This window comes from Sinocyclocheilus anshuiensis, unplaced genomic scaffold (genome assembly GCF_001515605.1).
Source record: "Sinocyclocheilus anshuiensis isolate Anshui unplaced genomic scaffold, SAMN03320099.WGS_v1.1 scaffold94, whole genome shotgun sequence".
Classification (NCBI taxonomy): Eukaryota; Metazoa; Chordata; class Actinopteri; order Cypriniformes; family Cyprinidae; genus Sinocyclocheilus; species Sinocyclocheilus anshuiensis.
Window position 1 is genome coordinate 177,422 of NW_015546049.1, and position 19,635 is coordinate 197,056.

The 19,635-nt window shown below is 37.9% G+C and overlaps 1 protein-coding gene across 2 annotated transcripts in view; it reads left to right on the forward strand.

Moving 5' to 3' along the window:
• Positions 1 to 19,635, forward strand: part of LOC107699090 (vacuolar protein sorting-associated protein 8 homolog) — a 124,155-nt gene that overhangs the window by 21,182 nt on the left and 83,338 nt on the right. For both annotated transcript variants that reach the window (XM_016500255.1, XM_016500256.1), the window contains 4 exons: positions 732 to 821; positions 1,623 to 1,669; positions 17,374 to 17,596; positions 17,673 to 17,762. In XM_016500255.1, the coding sequence (XP_016355741.1) occupies positions 732 to 821; positions 1,623 to 1,669; positions 17,374 to 17,596; positions 17,673 to 17,762 (450 nt within the window). The remainder of the gene's footprint in view (positions 1 to 731; positions 822 to 1,622; positions 1,670 to 17,373; positions 17,597 to 17,672; positions 17,763 to 19,635) is intronic.

Consider the following 19,635-nt stretch of genomic DNA (forward strand, 5'->3'; position numbering starts at 1 on the left):
TTAATAAATCATTAGCTCATCCATGAACATGATTTCTGCCCGAGTCTCGTCGGATTGCATTGGCTGTGGGGATGAAGACGACAACTCCCATGATTCCACACTCAGTCACGGAGTCATCAAACTACGCCTTTGTCTATTTGTTTATTTTGAATACGCACCCTCTAGCGGTGGAAATGACATATTGTGCCTTTAAGGCCACTTAATATAAAGTGGGACCCAACATTTGATATCCAATGTAGAAAAAAAGCCACAAGTGTTTTCATTAGGTTATTGTATGATGGCTGATTACTTTGATTCAGAAATGGAGGTTGGATCAGTAGTGGGTACCCACCGGTTTATATTGTGTGTGTAAGTACAGCATGTCAGATTTCAGACAGAGAACTGTGTCGGTTCATGTTTAGAAATGAGTTTTCATGTGTTGTTGTGTATATACCCTTTAGCTTAAAATTAAATCCATTGGTCAAAACTTTTTGAGCTCGATTCTCTAACTCTGATCTTATCAGAATCCCACTTCTATTAAAATGAGAATTATTTTTTTTCTTATTGAGACTTATTGTATTTGTTTTGTTTTTTTCTAAATGTCAGATTTCAAAATGAAATCTGTAGCACTGTAAGTAACAGATATAATGGCCTAAATGAACTTTTTGTAGGTATATAAAAACTATTTATCATTATTATTATTTTGTGCAAATAAATGTCACATTCCTCTGCTGATTTTTCTCTCTTCACAGATGGTGGAAATTTTGTTACAGTATGTGGATCGCTCTCTGAAAAAGTGTCCAGAGCAAGGAAAAATCCAGGTGATGGAGCAGCACTTCCAGGTAATGGGTCACCAATAGAAGCCCTCTCAAATGAGCCTCAAATGGTGTTATCTTAGGGAATCATTTTTAAACATCTCCAGAAGTCAAATATTTTTCCATATTATTTAAAGATTTAGATATTATTTAACGAGAGAGCAAGACAGAGCTGAAGAGTTTTCTAGCATTATAGAGGCTTTTAAGAGAGGTGAGAGTGAGGAGAGCAGACTGAGAGAGCGATGCAGACAGTCTCCTTTATGTCAGTCTTTAGGCCTGCGGCATCCATTTTTAAACCACATCTCATCATAAGGCGGAAAGCACATACAATAATGGCCCACTAATGTCAACTCTCCTCTGCCTCTGGGTCTCGCTTGCCCTCCGATTTCTTTTTGCCATTAAGAAGCACTCTGTCATCACAAAAATAAGGCACTCACCATGGCCAAATGGCAGATTTAGCTCTGTATATCTAGGGCAGTGTGGAATGTTATGCTACTCTAACTGTGTCTGTCAGACACATTTTCAAAGTCAGTTTTACCGCAAGAGAAATGTGCACATTTAATTACTTCCCATGTTCGTTGGGCTGGGAGATATATCAGATATATCAGATTGGATTCACAATATTTTCAAGATAAGTTGTTGTTCTGCAAACAAAGATTTCTTTCTCGTTCTCTAGTTTACTTTGGCAGCCCTGATGTTATTAATACAGTCTATTATTATGAATGAATGAATTCTCACTCTCTTTTTTTCTTGTTCTTCTATGTCTTCAAACCCCATCACTCTGTCTTTTCTTGATCCTGCTTGTTCTTTCTGTCTTCTCCTCTGCAGGACATGGTTCCTGTCATGGTGGATTATTGTCTCCTTCTACAGAGAACGTGAGTGTATACACTCCTCTTTTCCTGCACACACACACTATGGAGAATGGTGTTGTATTTGTGTACTCTGAGCCTGTTCGTTTTCTGGGAATCATCCCAGAGTTTGCAAACAAGCCTGAAGCATTAATTAAATGTTCTGGTTTCAATATAATTTTTCTGTGGACAACAGTTGTGGCATTACATAATTTACCATTGAAAATCATTTCAGTCCCTCAGTTGGTAGGATTTTTAAAAATGTTTTTAAAGATGTCTGTTCTGTTCACAAAGGCTGCATTTATTTAATCAAAAATACAGTGAAACAGTAATATTGTGAAATATTATTAAAATAACTGTAATTTAAAATAACCGTTTGTCTGTTTAATATATTGTAAAATGTAATTTATTCAGGTGAAATCAAAGCTGAATTTTATAGCGTCCATTACTCCATTCTTTACTGTCACATGATCCTCCAGGGATCATTCTAATATGCTGTTTTGCTGTTCAAGAATCATTTCTTATTATTATCAGCTAATTAATATTTTCCTGGAAACCATGCTTTTTTGATTCTTTGAACAGAAAGTTCAAAAGAATGACAATTATTTAAAATAGAGTTTTTCAATAATGTCAGTTTATTTAATCCTTGCTGTAAAAAAATTGTGGAATGTTTTTTTTTCCACAGACCCAAATCTTAGTAATTGCTTACTGTAGAGCCTAAATTGCTTTGAATTTGGAACCTCATCATTATGAAAAATAGAATCTCAGTTTTTAATGTGTACATTTTCTATTCTACAGGAAGTAATGTAAATTACTGGGTTACTGTTTCCTATGTTGACAGTGCTGTACATTTACTTTTTTTTTTTTTTTGCACAAAGCACTGGTGCTGCAGAGTTGGAGAGTTTTGTGCTACAATAGTATGGTCTGTGCTACAAGTATAAAACATCTCTTACTATCTCTGAAAAAAAAGAATGAACATTTAAAAGATCCAAAAAGGTTAAAGCTTCATAAAATGAATCCATGTGAATCAAGCGGTTTTGTGTCAAGATACGATCGCTTCATATGATAAACATATAGGCTTTTATTTTAGTGAATGAATGAATGATTTTGAAAAATACATCACGAAGCAAAGAGGACACTGACATGCCGAAAGACAAGACAGAGCAGGTTACTTTAGGTATGAAACAAAGTCTCGGCTTTCAAATTGTATCATTTTGTAAGAAATTCAAACAATAAATTCCGTTTTGTGGCTCTTTAATGTGTTGTGACAGATCACTGTAGCGCCTCATTTCGAGCGGCATGTGAACCGATCATCTCTTCCTCTTTACTAGTTAAAGAACAATATAAACATGAATGATCATCAGAAGGTATCTTGTTTCAACCGCGGAAAGACGTGAATACACACCATGTGCTGCGAGGTATATGAGAGGAAAAAAAATTGCATTCTGGCAGGGAGTGAAAGCAGACAAATCTTTTCATAGCACTTAGGACATATTTGTCACACAGAACAGCTCTACCTCTTCAGTTCTGCTACTCATTTCAAGCGGCATGTGAACCGATCATCTCTTCCTCTTTACTAGTTAAAGAACAATATAAACATGAATGATCATCAGAAGGTATCTTGTTTCAACCGCGGAAAGACGTGAATACACACCATGTGCTGCGAGGTATATGAGAGGAAAAAAAATTGCATTCTGGCAGGGAGTGAAAGCAGACAAATCTTTTCATAGCACTTAGGACATATTTGTCACACAGAACAGCTCTACCTCTTCAGTTCTGCTACTGTCAGATATATTTTGCTTTGTGTGTGTGTGTGTGGGAGTACTAAAGAGAATCTGAAGACGATGAGCGTGTATATGTGCTTGTATGTGCTTGTTTGCTTGTGTTTACTGATTAGCAGGTGAGAGAATGTTTGAACTCTTCTAACAATGTATTGCCCAGTGTTAAGGCACAGTGGTTAGCACATGTGTTTCTATGTGTTTACACTCAGCAGAGCAGAGCTTGTTAACTCGAGAAGAAGTGTGATGAAGTGCAGATCTCAGCAACTCAATTAACTCGGCCAAAACTCTGAAACTCCGTTTCGTGTTAGCTCCAACCCCTGAGCACAATGTCAGCAGTAGGTCTCAGATCAGTGGGATGCAGCACCACTGATCACCCCTTCCTCAACATCCAGCTGTTCCTAGTCTAACCACTTTATTCACGCTCACAGAATTTATAGCAGTTTTGCCAAAAGATAATCTTCCTGTTATTTATTTTGAATAACAGATATTTCATTTGTGGTACTTTGGTAGTATACTGTTGTAATTCCACAGTGCTGATCTTTACTATAATGAATAGTATACTGAATAGGATTGCTTGGTAATGGTTGACTAGTCATCCCACAACCGACCAATGAGTAGAGTAGTCCAGTGGTTCTCCACTGGTTCTGCTTCATATTTACATTAGACGCTAATTGGTGAGCCAACACAGTGCTGGATGATTTCCTTACGTAAAATGTTAAGTTCCTCAAAAAAAAAAAAAAAAACAATTTTGAAAATGAAATGAAGGTGAGAATGAGAGAATTTTAACAACTAATTTACAGCATATACAGGCCTTCTAAAAGTAATTTCAGTGCCAGTAAACCATTGATATTAACTGTCATAGGGGTAAGTGTTTTACATGTACATAAAAAAGAAGACATTTTTAATACAGTGGCCATTCTGGTAACCCATCAATTAGTAAGTTTTGAAAATACATAGTTTGGCATATCCCCATACTGAACATATTCATGGTATTTATGTGGTACTTCAAAAAATACAGTGTAGTTACCATAGTGCTTATTCAAATAAACAACATATCAACATTGTACATTTTATTGGTGATTTGTTCTTGTTTGTTCTTCTAAAGGTTCTAAATGAATTTCTTGGTTGGATAAACGAACTTAAGAATTAAACACTGACATGCACACACACACATACTACTTATTCGTATAATTAACATCTAATGATATTCCCGTCCTCACAGGAGGCCACTAACTTAAAAATCTGTATTGGAAGATAATAGCACTTTTCCTATTTTGTAAGAAGTGATTACTGAATTCAGAACATCTTTGTAAACAGCACATAGTTCATAAAAATGTTTTGCTCTATCTGCACTTCTTGTCTTATTGTCATGGTGTGTTCATTATCTGTGACTCATGGAGGTGTTGTAATAATACACGTGAGCACATGAGTGCATACACACAAAGATAAACTGGAATCACAATATCCTTGGGCCAAACTCTCAGACATCTCATTACTGCCCTGCACTTTCTCTCATGCTGATTATAATCTCCATCTGTTCTCGCTCTCTAGCAATGTGTCAGTGTTAGTCAGTGTCAGCAGATAACCTCATCTCCCCTCTGATCCAGTGTCCTAAAGCTTTGCCCCAAATTATGTTAGTGGAGTGCAGCAACAGCAGTTTTCCCTCTCTGCTGAAAGCCTCCGACTCTAGATTCACTCCAGGTTTTCTCTTTCTCACTCACTGTTTTGGTGAGAGAAACCCTGCATGTTTCAAATTTTATTACTGTGAAGGGAATATTCCTGGTTAAGCTCACTTGGCAGCATTTGTGGCATAAAGTTGATTAACACATTAACACAAATCATTTCGACTTGTCCATTGTTTTCAAAGATCAGCGTTTTGGAGAAGCAGTAGTAAATGGGGCCACTTTTTTGAGGAAGTGTAGGGTAAAATCAGAAGTGTGGTTTTTGATTTTCTAAAAGCCCTTAAACGCACGCGAGAAGTTCAACAGGAATGATGCGAAACAACAAGTGAAACAGGAGTTGTTTATTTGAAAATGAATGTTGGGAAGAAATTAGTGCTGCAAGCTGTTTGTGTGATGATCTGTTCTGAAAAATTTTGCTCCATTTCTTGTCTCCAAACTTTTCTTAAAGTCATTATTGCTGCTGCTGTTTTTCTTCCACTGATCTCAACTAATGCCTTGCTCTCTCATTGGCTGTAGCTTGTGATGTCGAGTCGGCCGACTGGTCCAGATATTTAGCATGCTAGATATTCGTTTGGCGTCTGCGAGGCATCGGCGACGTGTCAGCGAGCCTCTTTGATGTGTCGTTGAGTAGTTCACACTTAAAGATTGCCGAGCGCTGATCACCTGCTGATTTTCCCCCGATCACAGCCCGACCTGTCGGCGAGCTCGTTAACTTGCAAATCAGGCTTAAAATCCCATAGTGTGAACTAGGCATTCCGTGAGCCTATTCTGCTCTGATTGTTCAGATGGCCCAGTGTGTTTGGTCTACCGCGTATAGCACGTGTCGGAAGCGATACGCCCATTGCCATAGTTCCATATTTTGAACACTACATAGAAAATATAAACATCTATTACTTATCATACTTACAGATTGTGATTCAGTGGAGCCAGCTGGTTCAAATAAACTGTGTACTGAGCCATCTTTCAAGAGCAAGCGTTTTGTGAATCCCGTGTTGAACTCCCTGAGATTAGAGAAGCAGTTGTCAGTAAAATGACGGAAACATACAAAAAGACTGGCGTTGTACTGCTGTGGTACATTGGAAAAAATGAATTTTAACCACTGATTCTAGCCTCATCTTTCGGAAGTGAAAATAAAACGAATTTACTTTCACAGCATCTTCGACATGATGTTAACCACACGAACAAGCTACAGTGTTTGAGCGCAGGTCAAGTTGTTCGTGGCCAGCCAACGTAGAGCATAGGCGGGTATTATGCAAATATGTTACCCAGTGATGTGTAGTCTTCACGGAAGTGGGATTCGAATTACTATTAATACTAACGACTCGTTTCAGCTGTTCAGAGTCTATTCTTTCTTTTGGGAGACAATAACTTTATTTATCGTGCATCTTCGGCTTTACAACCTTGCAGATAGTTTACACTGACATACAGCTGCTATACACACTGCATGAAAGGCTATATTCGAAATGATTCCTCTGTTTAAACTTGTATTTTTAAGCTGTAAAGTCATTCTTGTCCTTTCATTTCGGGGCTTTAGGGGTTATGTTGTCAAATTGGATATACATCTAGGTTGGTAACCATTTGAGATTTTTTTGCACATCAGAAAAGATAATGTTAGCATCAGTTAACCTGTTGTAGGAGAAAACGGGTTGATTTTGAGTTTTCCTTCTTTGTTTTTTGTTTTTTTTTTTAGCAGTTTTTTTGTCTTCCAGGTTAAAATCTTCATTGTGTCAGGATGTGATGTTTTTCCATTATAGTACATCACTCATTAGTGCAATAGTACAATTACACATGAGGTTGCGTGTTCTTATCATAGGATCTTAATTATCACAACAGCATGTGTTGCTTTCCTATGAAAGATGCTTCAAACTGTGAGAATGTGTGCAGTTAGTGAGAGACTCATTCATGGAGTGAGTGTTTGTTTTCATGTACAGTTTATTTTCACTGTATTAGTTTCTAAGTTCTCTTCCATATACCATTGAGGCTCGGTCACAAACTTGATCTATCCATACTGTGAGTATAACCGGTCTTTAGAGCTACTATAGATATAGCCAATTAAATGACTTATATAAACACCTCAAAATAGTCTCAAAAGCTATTAAAAATGCAACAGTGCATTTATATTGTCGATGCCGAGTACAAATGCAAATGGCTGTGCATTTACACTCCCTCACCGGCCACTTTATTAGGTACACCTTACTAGTACCGGGTTGAACCCTCTTTTGCTTTCAAAACTGCCTTAATTGTTCATGGCAGAGATTCAACAAGGTGCTGGAAGCATTCCTCTGAGATTTTTGGCGCTTTTCCACTGCATGGTACGGCACAGCACTGCTCACTTTTGGGGGGTTTTCCACTGTGTACAGTACCTGTTACCTGGCACTTTTTTCAGTACCACCTCGGCTGAGGTTCCAAGCGAGCCGTACCATTACCAAAATGTGACGTGTAAACCCTGCTGATCACTGATTTGCCAGAGAGAATCGTCACTACCTGCGCTATTGAACTTGTGACACGTGACACTAGACCCGCTAGATTAAATCAGCACAGCCAGCGAGGATCGAACGCAACTTTTTTTGAACGAACACAAGTTTCGAACGAGCGCACCTTTTTTTAAACAACAAAATAATGGCTGTTTCGTGGTCTGTTGAGTGAGTACAGATGTTCCTCTCGTTGATAGCCGAGGAGCGGATCCAGCGAGAGCTTGATGGAACGACGCGGAAAAGTTTTTCAGGAGGTCGCTCAGCACGGCAGTAGAGGCGGCGCAATGACATAACGACATGTCTATAATCCCGCCCACTCTAAAGCCGTACCAAACTGCAGTGGAAATTAGAGGTCTACACGGGTCCAAAAACCCGAAGAGACCCGTAAATGTGCTACACTGAACCGACCCGGACCCGTCTATTATTTTGAAAGTTGGACCCGGGCCCATGCAGAACCGAGAAATGTCAAAAATGTACTACCCGGAACCGACGCGGACCGTCAATTATTTGAAAGATGGACCCGAACCTGGCCGGGAAGACACAGACCCGACTGGACCCGGTCGGCACATATTCCACAGCAAATTGCTATTAACAAGTCGATAAACAAGTTGCGAAAAAATCCTAATTTTACAAGTTGAAAGTTACAGAAAAACACATGCACAGCGCTGACTGACTCTGATAACGTCCGGGTGTTCTCCGAGTCCGATCGACTCTGGTATTACACACAATGTTAAACAGACCCGGGACCCAAAGTAATAGATTGGGACCCGACCTGGACCCGGCTGACCATTTAAAATATAGCCCCGAACCCGTACGGATCCCGGGTCGGGTCCCGGGTCCTCGGGTCTCGGGTCCTCCGTGTAGACCTCTAGTGGAAATGCAAACTGAGCCGAGCGAGCCATATCATGCAGTGGAAAAGCGCCATTTGTTCCTTAATGACATGATGGCATCACGCAGTTGCTGCAGATTTGTCAGCTGCACATCCATGATGCAAACCTCCCATTCCACCATATCCCAAAGATGCTCAATTGGATTGATATCTGGTGACTGTGGAGGCCATTTAAGTATAGTGAACTCATTGTCATGTTCAGGAAACCAGTTTAAGATGATTTGAGCTTTGTGACATGATGGGCTATTCTGCTGGTCATAAAGGGATGGACATGGTCAGCAACAATACTCAGGTAGGCTGTGGCGTTCAAACAATGCTTATTTGGTACTGAAGAGGTCCAGAGTGTTCCAAGAAAATGTCCCCCACACCATTACACCACCACCACCAACCTGAACCATTGATCTAAGGCAGGATGGATTCTTGCTTTTATGTTGTTTGGACCACATTCTGCCCCTACCATCCGGCATTATGAGCAGCCCACAGAAATGTTGTTAACCATAATTATGTTTTTGGACCATTCCCTGTAAACCCTAGAAAGGTTTGTATGTGAAAATCAGCATTTTCTGAAATTCTCAGACCAGCCCATCTGGCACCAACAACCATGCCACATTCAAAATCTCCTTTCTTCCCATTGCTTGGTTACCGAGCACTTGAACAGGTGCACCTAATAAAGTGGCCGGTGAATGTATTTGTGCATTACATTATAGTTGTCACAGGACTTGTGTAATATATTTGTTCATTTTGTTGCATTCACTGCAGTGTGAATTGCAGTGTGCATTTGTTACCACACTCACTTTTTAAGCATTTTTTTAAACTGGTGAGAGCCACAAAAAATCTGATGCTAAAATAGGGGGTTTCAGGATATTTAAACTCCTACACTGGTATACTGGTACTGAAATACAATAAGGTACCAACAATTTTAAATAGTGCAACATCATCAACAGCATTGCTTTATTTCATTACTTTTCATATTTGTAGTCAGTGTGACGTGTCATGTAACTCCCAGGGAATGCACACATTGATTTAAAAAAAACAAAAAAACAAACAAACGGGACACCTTGAAATGCAATGCAGGTGCTTTTAATAAAAGTGAGTTTGTGCCAAATGCATAAGTGTAAAAATTTAAATGTAAAGTGTGCATTGAGGCAGATAAGTGATGGCAGTGGTGGATAAAGTGAAAGATTTTGCTTGCTCTAAAAAGCAGCGCTGTAGAAGCAAAACATACACAAGCATAATGAAAACGGGTTGACCTGCAGACCTTACGGCAGCAGTCTGCAATTAAGACTCGTGCCGTTTCAAACATCAGTACATCAGACCTTGCAAAGCATCTGTCCTGTGCTCATCTCCAGTTATACAAGTCAGAGATCCACAGATCTGTATCATAACACTAAACTTAGGATGAAATTCAACTATAAATACACATGCTCTTAATAACTTGGAGAAAATTTAGTTTTAGTAAAAAATTATGTGGCAAACCACGTCATTTATAATCCAGATGAGCAGAAGACAAAACGCCCCTCTTATTTCTCCTCATATTACTGGAGCATTATTTTCTGTCCTTGCGACAAGCCAATTTCCTGTCTGTATAATTTTGTTTCTTGTTGTATTATCAGTGCCAGCAAAGGTCAGACCTGCAGCACACTTGGAACCTCCACTCTTCTCTGCCTCTCCTCTCTTGTTATCATCATACACTCCTGTCATTCCTTGTTATTATTTTGTACATGACCAGACACTCCATGGTAATCCATCTGAAAACATTTAAAGGGTTAGTTCACCCAAAAATGAAAATTCTGTCATTAATTACTCACCCTCATATCGTTTCAAACCCGTTAGACCTTCGTTCATCTTCGGAACACAAATTAAGACATTTTTGATGAAATATGAGAGCTGTCTGACCCTGCATAGACAGCAAGCAAATAAAGCTGTAAGCAGCAGTTAGTGTTATCCATCAGGTATAGAAAACTACTTTATGTAAGTAAATGAAATGGACTTCACAGTTTAATAATATACTCTTAAACCTAATCTTGAGTAGTTGGTTTAATTTTCATCTACTGCAGCAGTTCTTAGCATTTTTGACTCTAATGCCCACCTTTGTCCAAGACAATATTTGAAGGCCCTCCTATAAATGCTGATATTTCTGTTGTAATAAAAATAGTCTCAAAAATATGATGTCAGTTTAATGTTGTGCATCTTTTATTTAGATTGTTTATATAACAAAATTTAAAGAATACAAAATAATAAGTGGATCCTGTTATACAACAACAACAAAAAAAAAAATCCATGTCCAGGCACTCGCATAGTCAGCAAGGTAAAAAGCCTTTATTCTAAGACAGGGCTACATATTAAAAAAACACCAACGCGTATCAGCCGAAGCAGGCCTTCGTCAGGGTTTTTTTTTTTTTAACAGGATCCACTTAATATTTTGTACATTTTGTTCCCTTTCTGGAGCACCCATAGTTACGCCTGCGAGTACCTGATGCACCCTTGGTTGAGATTTTTCTTTGATTATAAATTTAAAGAATTTTGAGAATTGTTGCCTCCCCCCTTCATTTTTCTTGTTTCCAGATACATTTTGACCCATTTATTTATATGTATTTATTTATTTACAGTCTGAATTTGAATATTTACAGCAATACATAAATAAATATTCAATATAAATGTAAATATACAAACAATTCATTTTTGTAAAATGTCATGTATCAAAATTCAGGTTTTTTTTCTAGTAGTTGTAGGTCCAACATTTTGAATAAAGCAAATCTTACTTCCATCCAGACATTCTATCTATTCTGTGATTTCTCTGATTTCCATTAGTCACAAACCCTTCAGGCATGCAAAGTATGGTGTGTTTTCTCCGTAGTGATAAAAACGTGCAATAGGAATCCATTTTTTTCTGGATTTTAGGCTTTATGGAGGGCTGAGCCCTTTATCTGAACAGCAAGAGGTTGTGAGAGTGGCCCTGTCCCAAATGGCATACTTCATGTGCACTTGTGGTCTTGCAGACTTACAATTGCCGCCACATGCGTGTGTGTTGACTTCACGAGACTGTAGGGTGTCCCATTCATCATTTTTGCTTTCCCTTTGCGGCCGCTTTGAGCTCCGCAACAGGTTACGTCACAAAAGTGTGGACTCAGAGGAAGCCTGCGAGGGTTTAGGGTGCAATTTGGGACAGGGCCTTTGACTCTTGTTCAGCAAAAAAAAAATTTTTTTTTCTTGTTCTTTAACTAAAATTTCAGTAGATGTATATTAACAACATGATGGTCTTTTTTTGTCCTATTTATGAAAAGACACTTTGATCATATCAAATGGAGTAACCCTAGCGTTTTTTCTCCTAAAAATGTCTGAAAACAAAACTGAATACAAAGATTATAATTTTAAGAAGGCACATGTTTTTTTAAATTAGATTTTTAAATGATTTCTCAATGTTATTGTCTTGGACATCTTTATTGTCATTGACGCACACACAAAGGGAAAGGTTATGCGAGGAAATGTCTCATTTATGTGCATGTTGGATGGTTTCTGCTTTTGTCCTCATATACACCGTTGACTCATGTTTGAGCTAGAGATGGGATTAGTGGTGCTTTGTCTCTAGATGTGAGACATACTGACAGCTGTGACACTTTGTGTCAGTGGTTACAATGAGTAGGTGCATTCCCTGATGTTGTTGTGTTTAAAGAGCCCTGCTGTTCACACAATGCCAGAGTCTCTCAACATAATTCTGTGAATGTGTGTCTGTGTGTGTTGACATTGATGTGTGTATCTATTTTGGGGCTCTCAAAGACTCATGCCCTTCAGGGAAATGTATTCTGTCATACTGGGACAAACTGTGATCCCCTTGAGCAAAACACCATCTCTCTGGGTGGATGTACAGTAGTTTAGTACAGGGCTTCCACGGTCATAGCAAACCTGGAAAAATTCAAGAATTTTTAAAATTGTGATTTTAAATGACTGCAATTAATTAAACATTATTGATTAGATTTTATGAATGAAAAAATAATTAAATCTTTACAAGTCATGGAAATTTCTATCTTTACCTTGATTGCAATCTTCATCCATCAAAACTTTACTAGTGAGATGCTGGTTGTCCAGACGAGAAATGTGTTTTGCGTATCACCTGCCATAGAGCGGTGGGATGTTTTGATGTTCTGTTTATCAAGGGCTTTTGCTCTTCAGAATATGACAAGGCTTGTGTTTTAAAGTAGGGATGCACCGATACTGGTATCGGTATCGGGCCCGATACTGCGCTCCTGTACTCATACCTGTACTCGTAAAAATGCCCCGATACCAAAAGCCGATACCAAACAGTATGTGAATAGAGCTGTGTCCAGAAAAAGAAACACTGAACAACAGAACAACAGAGAGTAGAATGGAGTCTATGAAGTACATGTAAGTAATTAATATAATGTTAAACATTCAATATTCACGCCTGTATTGTGGATGTGCCCAAGCTGATAAGCTGAGCACGCTGAGTGGATTGAGCGCGCGGCTGCACAGATGCGCGAGCTTGTTGAGTAAATATCTCACAGACATCACTGGAAAATTTGTAGTTCCTTGGGATATGTCAAAAGCAAGTAAGTAAAACGATGCACAAGTTACTAAAGTTATTTGACGGTAAGGAGAGAGCGAGAGAGTCCGAGAGCACGCACTTCTGTTGCATGATCTTGATTGCTGTTCGCTCCATTAGAGCAGTGTTTCCCAACCTTTTTTTAGTCGCGGCACCCTTTGGAAATTTTAACAAACTTGTGGCACCCTACAAAAAAACCTTTACAAATGCAATAAAAATATTGGTATCGGTACTCGGTATCGGCAAGTACCAAAAATAAAAGTATCGGTATCGGGCGAGTACTGGAAAAAGTGGTATCGGTGCATCCCTATTTTAAAGCGAAACACACTGGAATGGATAATTCCCTGAAAACACAATGTGAATCTCTGTTCTCTCTGCCATCTCTGATGTAATCAGCCTGTTTTCCTTTATATTAGTGCTGTTTTGGACGGATTTTTTGATTGCTTACTGGATCATTGGACTGAAAACTTTCCCGGTGTTTAGCGGCTTAAAATGATCTGATTGCAAACAGAGAAGCGAAATTGGGATAAAGGGTTAGAATAGAAATTGTGCTTCAGTAATTTTGCATTAATTGCGTTAAATTATTTGAACACGTTAAAGATTGTATAATTAATCGTATGCGTTAATGCGTTAACATTGACAGCCCTAATATATACTGTATATACAATAAGACTTTTAATGTTTTTAAAGAAGTTTCTTATGCTCATCTGCATTTATTTGATCAAAAATATAGAATTAAAAAAAATATATTATTGCAATTTAAAATAACAGTTTTCTATTTTAATATACTTTGAAATATAATTTCTTTCTGTGATTCAAAGCTGAATTTTCAGCAGCCATTACTGCAGTCTTCAGTGTCACATGATCTTTCAGGAATCATTCTAATATGCTGATTTATTATCAATGTTGGAAACAGTTGTGCTGCTTATTATTTTTTTTGGAACATGTGATACTTTTTTTTTCAGGATTCTTTAATGAATAAAAAGTGATATCTGAAAGATTTCTGAAGGATCATGTGACACTGAAGACTGGAGTAATGGCTGATGAAATTTCAGCTTTGCCACCACAGAAATAAATTATATTTTGATGTACAGTACCTTGCGAAAGTATTCATACCCCTTCATTTTTTTCAACGTTTTGTTATGTTGCTGCCTTATGTTAAAGGGTTAGTTCACCCAAAAATTAAAATTAGCCCATAAATTAATCACCCCTTTTGATCTCTCCCCTGTGTTTCCGCGTTTGTCACTTCTGAGCGGCGAATGCGCAACGCTGACCTCATACGTCATCTGCCCGGATCTGCTTCTGTGTACAACAGTGAGCGCAAACTATATTAGGGTATATGAATACTTACGCAATGGAATCATTTAAGTTTTTTATTTTTAATAAATTTGCGAAGATGTTAAAAACCTGTTTTTTGCTCTACCATTATGGTGTATGGAGTATAGATTGATGTGGAAAAAAAGTAATTTAAAGCAGTTTAGCATAAGGCAGCAATATAACAAAACGTGAAAAAAAAATGAAGGGGTATGAATACTTACGCAAGGCACTGTATATTAAAATAGAAAACCATTATTTTAAATTATAATATTGCACAATATCTATTTTTTCTGTGTTTTGATCAAATAAATGCAGCCTTGATGAGCATAAGAGACTTCTTTAAAAAAAACATGAAAGATCTTACTGATCACAAACTTTTGAAAGGCTGTGTGTGTGTGTGTGTGTGTGTGTGTGTGTGTGTGTACACACACATACATACATACATACATACAACTATATTCACAGCCTCAAGCTTTGTACTCAAGCTTTACAGTCGCACTGCCTATCATGCTGTCTTATCATGCTGTCTCCACAGAGACTTTAATCCCTGTCATTACTTCCTGTTTTCTGGTAGAGTTCTGCTTCTCTCTCACACTTCAGGTGCTTGTGATACTGTCGCCTCAGTAACTGATAAGCTCTTATCACAGTAGGTTTGTTTTTAAATGCACATCCAGTTAATCAGCAGTGATGTTTTTTTTTATTTTTTTTTTAATGGTATTTGCTTGCAGCCTTTAAAATAATTATGTTTATACAGGCTTGGATTTTAGTGTTGTGTTATACTTTGCTTGATGTTTGAGATGTTTTTGATTCAGATATTGTTACATTTCATAATTCAGTGATATACAGATGCAGATTAATATGAGATTTTAAATGTCAGTTTTCAAATCTGTCACTAATGCATTATACTCAAGGATGTGTATAGTTTGTATGTGCATTTTAAGGCTACTGTGTATGGTGTTTGTACTTTGATCAGGGAGCTTGCCAATAGCATGTGACAGACCTCTGCACTAGAGAGACTAGCTGCCCATGTGCTTTATGCATAATACTAGCCTTTAAAATTATGCCTGTCTGATCTATATAAACAGATACTGTAATTTGTGGTTGATTTTTGAAAGTGGAATTTTTGCTGATATTTGTAGACTGAAGGTTGATAATAACCTTTTACGCATTTCTTTTGTATTTAAAGCGTTTTAAGTCATGTGCCTTCCATTGTGTTTTGTACTCAGTGGGCTTGTCCAAATACCCACACTTGCGGTCTTTGCACTTGACCACTTGTCTACTTACATGACGTATTTCCTGTGTTTGGCCCAAGAGTTCAAGTAGGCATGAATATCACAAGTGTTTGTAGAATTTTTCATTGCCCGATGGGACACACTTATTGTGTTGTAAAAATGCAAGCGCTGGCAGAGCTTTATTTTGATTTTCAATACTTTGCATTTTAAAATAAACTTCTAAATGTCTGTTCAGTAGTCCCTATAACAGACACAATTTAATAACAATTTATTTTGTAGTGCTTCTAATTAAGTGGAAAAAAAAGCACTTGAAAATGTTGTACAAAATACACGTACTCCTCTTTGCCCCAATAAAATGTGCAACACTTAATGTTTTATTACCAAATTATATGCAATATCTTATTAATATTAATATTTAACTTGCACTGAGATCTCGGCAAAAAATATCTCGATTTATTTCCAGAACATGATGCATGATGGCATACACTTAGCCTTAAATTCTGCTCTGAAGTGTGGATTTAGTGTGCATTAAGGGCACTGCGCTTTGGCGTTTTTAAGACCTGGGACAGTCTTGTGCACTTACTTCCTGTTGTGTGCACATGCTCTCAAGTGGCCAAGACAACAAGTGTGGCCCAGTGTTTTTACATCGAATGCAAAAATATCCAACCACTGTCTCATTGGCCTTGGTTATGGAAGTATTTTTCCCATTCACTTTGTAGGTAGGCATTTTAAGAGTAAAGAGTTTTAAGACATAAACCAAAATAATGAGCTCAGGGATGAATCACAGCACTACAACCTTTAATTCCATGCAAAAATCTGAGAAAAAAAGACAAGACTGCGCAATTATTCAGTTCACTCTACAGTACAGTATTATGAGTGAATGAAGTAATCTGTAACAACTAATCAATAATAATCATTAATGGAAATAATGGACAATGAATTTGATTGGTTAATTGTGTCTGCACACCTGCACACTCTACACTGAAAACATCCACCAGTCACTGCCCTTTTTCCAGCAGTGAATAACATATACGGACAAAACAGCTTTGAAAAATTGTTGAGGACACAGAGTGAGCTGCTGCGGGAAAAGTGCATGACCCGAATTGTCCTAAACATGAGACATGGTTTACTGTCACGTGCTTAATAGATGTGTTTTGAAGCATTTAAGACAAAAGCATTATTTTCCCAGACGCATTACCTACATTTTACGGTTATATCCTTATTTGTAAAAGTTGCATTTCCATGCATTTCCATTCTGCATAAAGGCTCATCTTGACAGCTTCACAGACTACACTGAACGAGTGCACATGCGCATCAAACTGACAGAACACTGTAGAATAGGGGCATTTTTTATGAGCACAGTAACTGTAAAGGGACTACTGTGATAGGGGAATAAATAATTTCTATGTGAATGTAAATTTTCTAAATTTCTAAAGATGCTGTCAAGTTGGTGAATTGTTTTGCAGAAAAAAAATGGTTAATAATCCATTGTTAACATTGGATTTTTACAATAAATCCGTTGTTAATAAAAATCCAAAAAGTCTGTTGTTAATAATTTAGTGATGCATGAAGCACTGCTCACGTAGAGGGCAACCAAGCAGGTTTCTGTTGGTCAATGAAACAAATTTTGCATATCAGTCCAAAAGAACCCGATGCAAAATTTTCCACCTTCACACGAAATTCCTTATTCATGAGGGTTCATATTGAAATGACTCGATTTTCCCTGCAAAAACTTGATGAGCAGTGGTAAATGTGATCACCCATCTCATTTTTCAAAAATCTCTCTTCTATTCAGGGACCTGCTGTTTAACCAGATCTACCCTCGGCTGGTGGAGAACTCTGTGGCCAGGGGTGTGTTTCTCGAAAGTCTGGAGCCTTACATTCTGAGCGAGCGGATTGGCTGTCTGACTGCTGCCGTCATGAGAGACCTCCTCAGCTATTTCCAGGAGAATGGCATGATGGATAGTGTGGAGGGATGCCTGGTCCATATGGACATCACCAATCTAGACATACAACAGGTGTGTATGTGCGAACGCATCATCTGTTTTGTCGCAAGTCAACATATGTTTACTTAACAACATGTTATGTTTGTAGGTGGTGCAGATGTGCTGGGATAACCAGCTATATGACGCCATGATCTACGTCTTCAACAGTGGCATGAATGACTACATCAGCCCCATGGAGGTATGATAGTGTGGGTTCAATGTTTTTTTTTTGTGTGTGTGTTAAAAGGTGATTTAAAGGGTTAGTTCACCCAAAAATGAAAAATAGCCCATAAATTACTCACCCTCAAGGCATCCTAGGTGTATATGACTTTCTTCTTTCAGACGAATCCAGTCAGAGTTATATTAAAAATTGTCTTTGATCTTTCAAGCTATTTAATGTCAGTCAGCGGGTGTTGCAGTGCATCAGTCCAAAAGAAGTTAAATAAATGCGCCCATCCATAATAAAAAAGTGTCTCACATGGCTCCGGGGGGTGAACAAAGGCCTCCTGTAGTGAATCGATGCGTTTTTGTAAGAAAAATAGTCATCCTCCCGGAGCTGCTTTCGTTTACAACAGTGAGCGCAAGCTAGATTAAAGTGATTATTATGTTTTAAATATGGTTATTTTTCTTACAAAAACGCATCGATTCGCTACAGGAGGACTTTGTTCACCCCCCGGAGCCATGTGAGACACTTTTTATTATGGATGGGCGCTTTTTATTTCACTTCTTTTGGACTGATGCACTGCAACACCCGCTGACTGCCATTAAACAGCTTGAAAGATCAAAGACAATTTTTAATATAACTCCGTCTGGATTCGTCTGAAAGAACAAAGTCATATACACCTAGGATGCCTTGAGGGTGAGTAATTTTTACTCACCATTTTTGGGTGAACTAACCCTTTAAGGCTGGAATACACTACACAACTTATCAAATCTGAAAATTTTAAAACACTAGGCATCATACACTTGCGGACTTTGTAAATGGTTACATAGAAGAACCAGGCATAATATGTTAAACGGCTGAGGTATCACACACCACCAGACTTTCTGAACTTAGCAAACACACAGAAACATGCACTTAATTGCTAGGAGATGCGTGACAGATGAAAACAAACATATATTATAGATATAGATATTTTTTAATGAAACCTGAGAGCTTTCTGTCCTGTTTTGGTTATTTTGAAATTTCTTAAAATTTCTTATTTTCAGAAGGTTCATCAAGAGATGAATAAAAGAAATCTGTATGTAAATGAAATCCATATGAATCTACTGAAGTCTACTGAAGAGGCTTTATAGAATGAACAGATTTAATTTAATCTTCAATTTTACATATACAAATGATCAATGCACATAAACTGAGCACATCCATTATGGTCAACATTTTTGAACTCGCATTAAGTAAAGCACATCATACATTATCATATGTCACTATGATATATCTTCTAAAATCAGCTCAAAATATTATTCATTTTCAATGTCTTTCAACTGGATGGAATCATGGAGTGAAGCTAAAAAATATCTGTGCCCATCATACACTGTAACTCCAACTGCCCAAAATCTGAAGACTGGCTCTGACAACTAGCATGGACTCGTCCAGACTCTAAGTTGGGTCAAAATCTGGGCAAAAGTAATGAATTCCAGCTTTTAATGTTAGTTTTTTTATTCATGCTCTGATGATATAATTGCCACACAAAGCAGAAAACACTAAATTGAACCTGGTAAGCCTTTGGGGACACATCAAGTGTGTGTGTGTGTGCGTTTTTGATCCACACAAGTGTGTTTTTGCCCATAAAGTGTGGATTTTTGGTGTGTTTCTCACCGTTAAGCTAGAAAAAAAAAGATGAAAGCCTTGTTGTCAGGGGAATCTTCTGAACCCCTGATGAAAGGCGACTGAGAAAGGGATTAATTTGTTTCATGGCCAATATGTCACACACATACACACTGACCAAACACAACAGCACTCTGCTGTAGTGTGAGTTGTGCTGGATTACATGACCATGTCTTGCAGGTGCTGCTGTGAGTCTGGAGGGAGAGTAGACTACAGTGTTGTATATAGTACTTCTTTAGCTTGA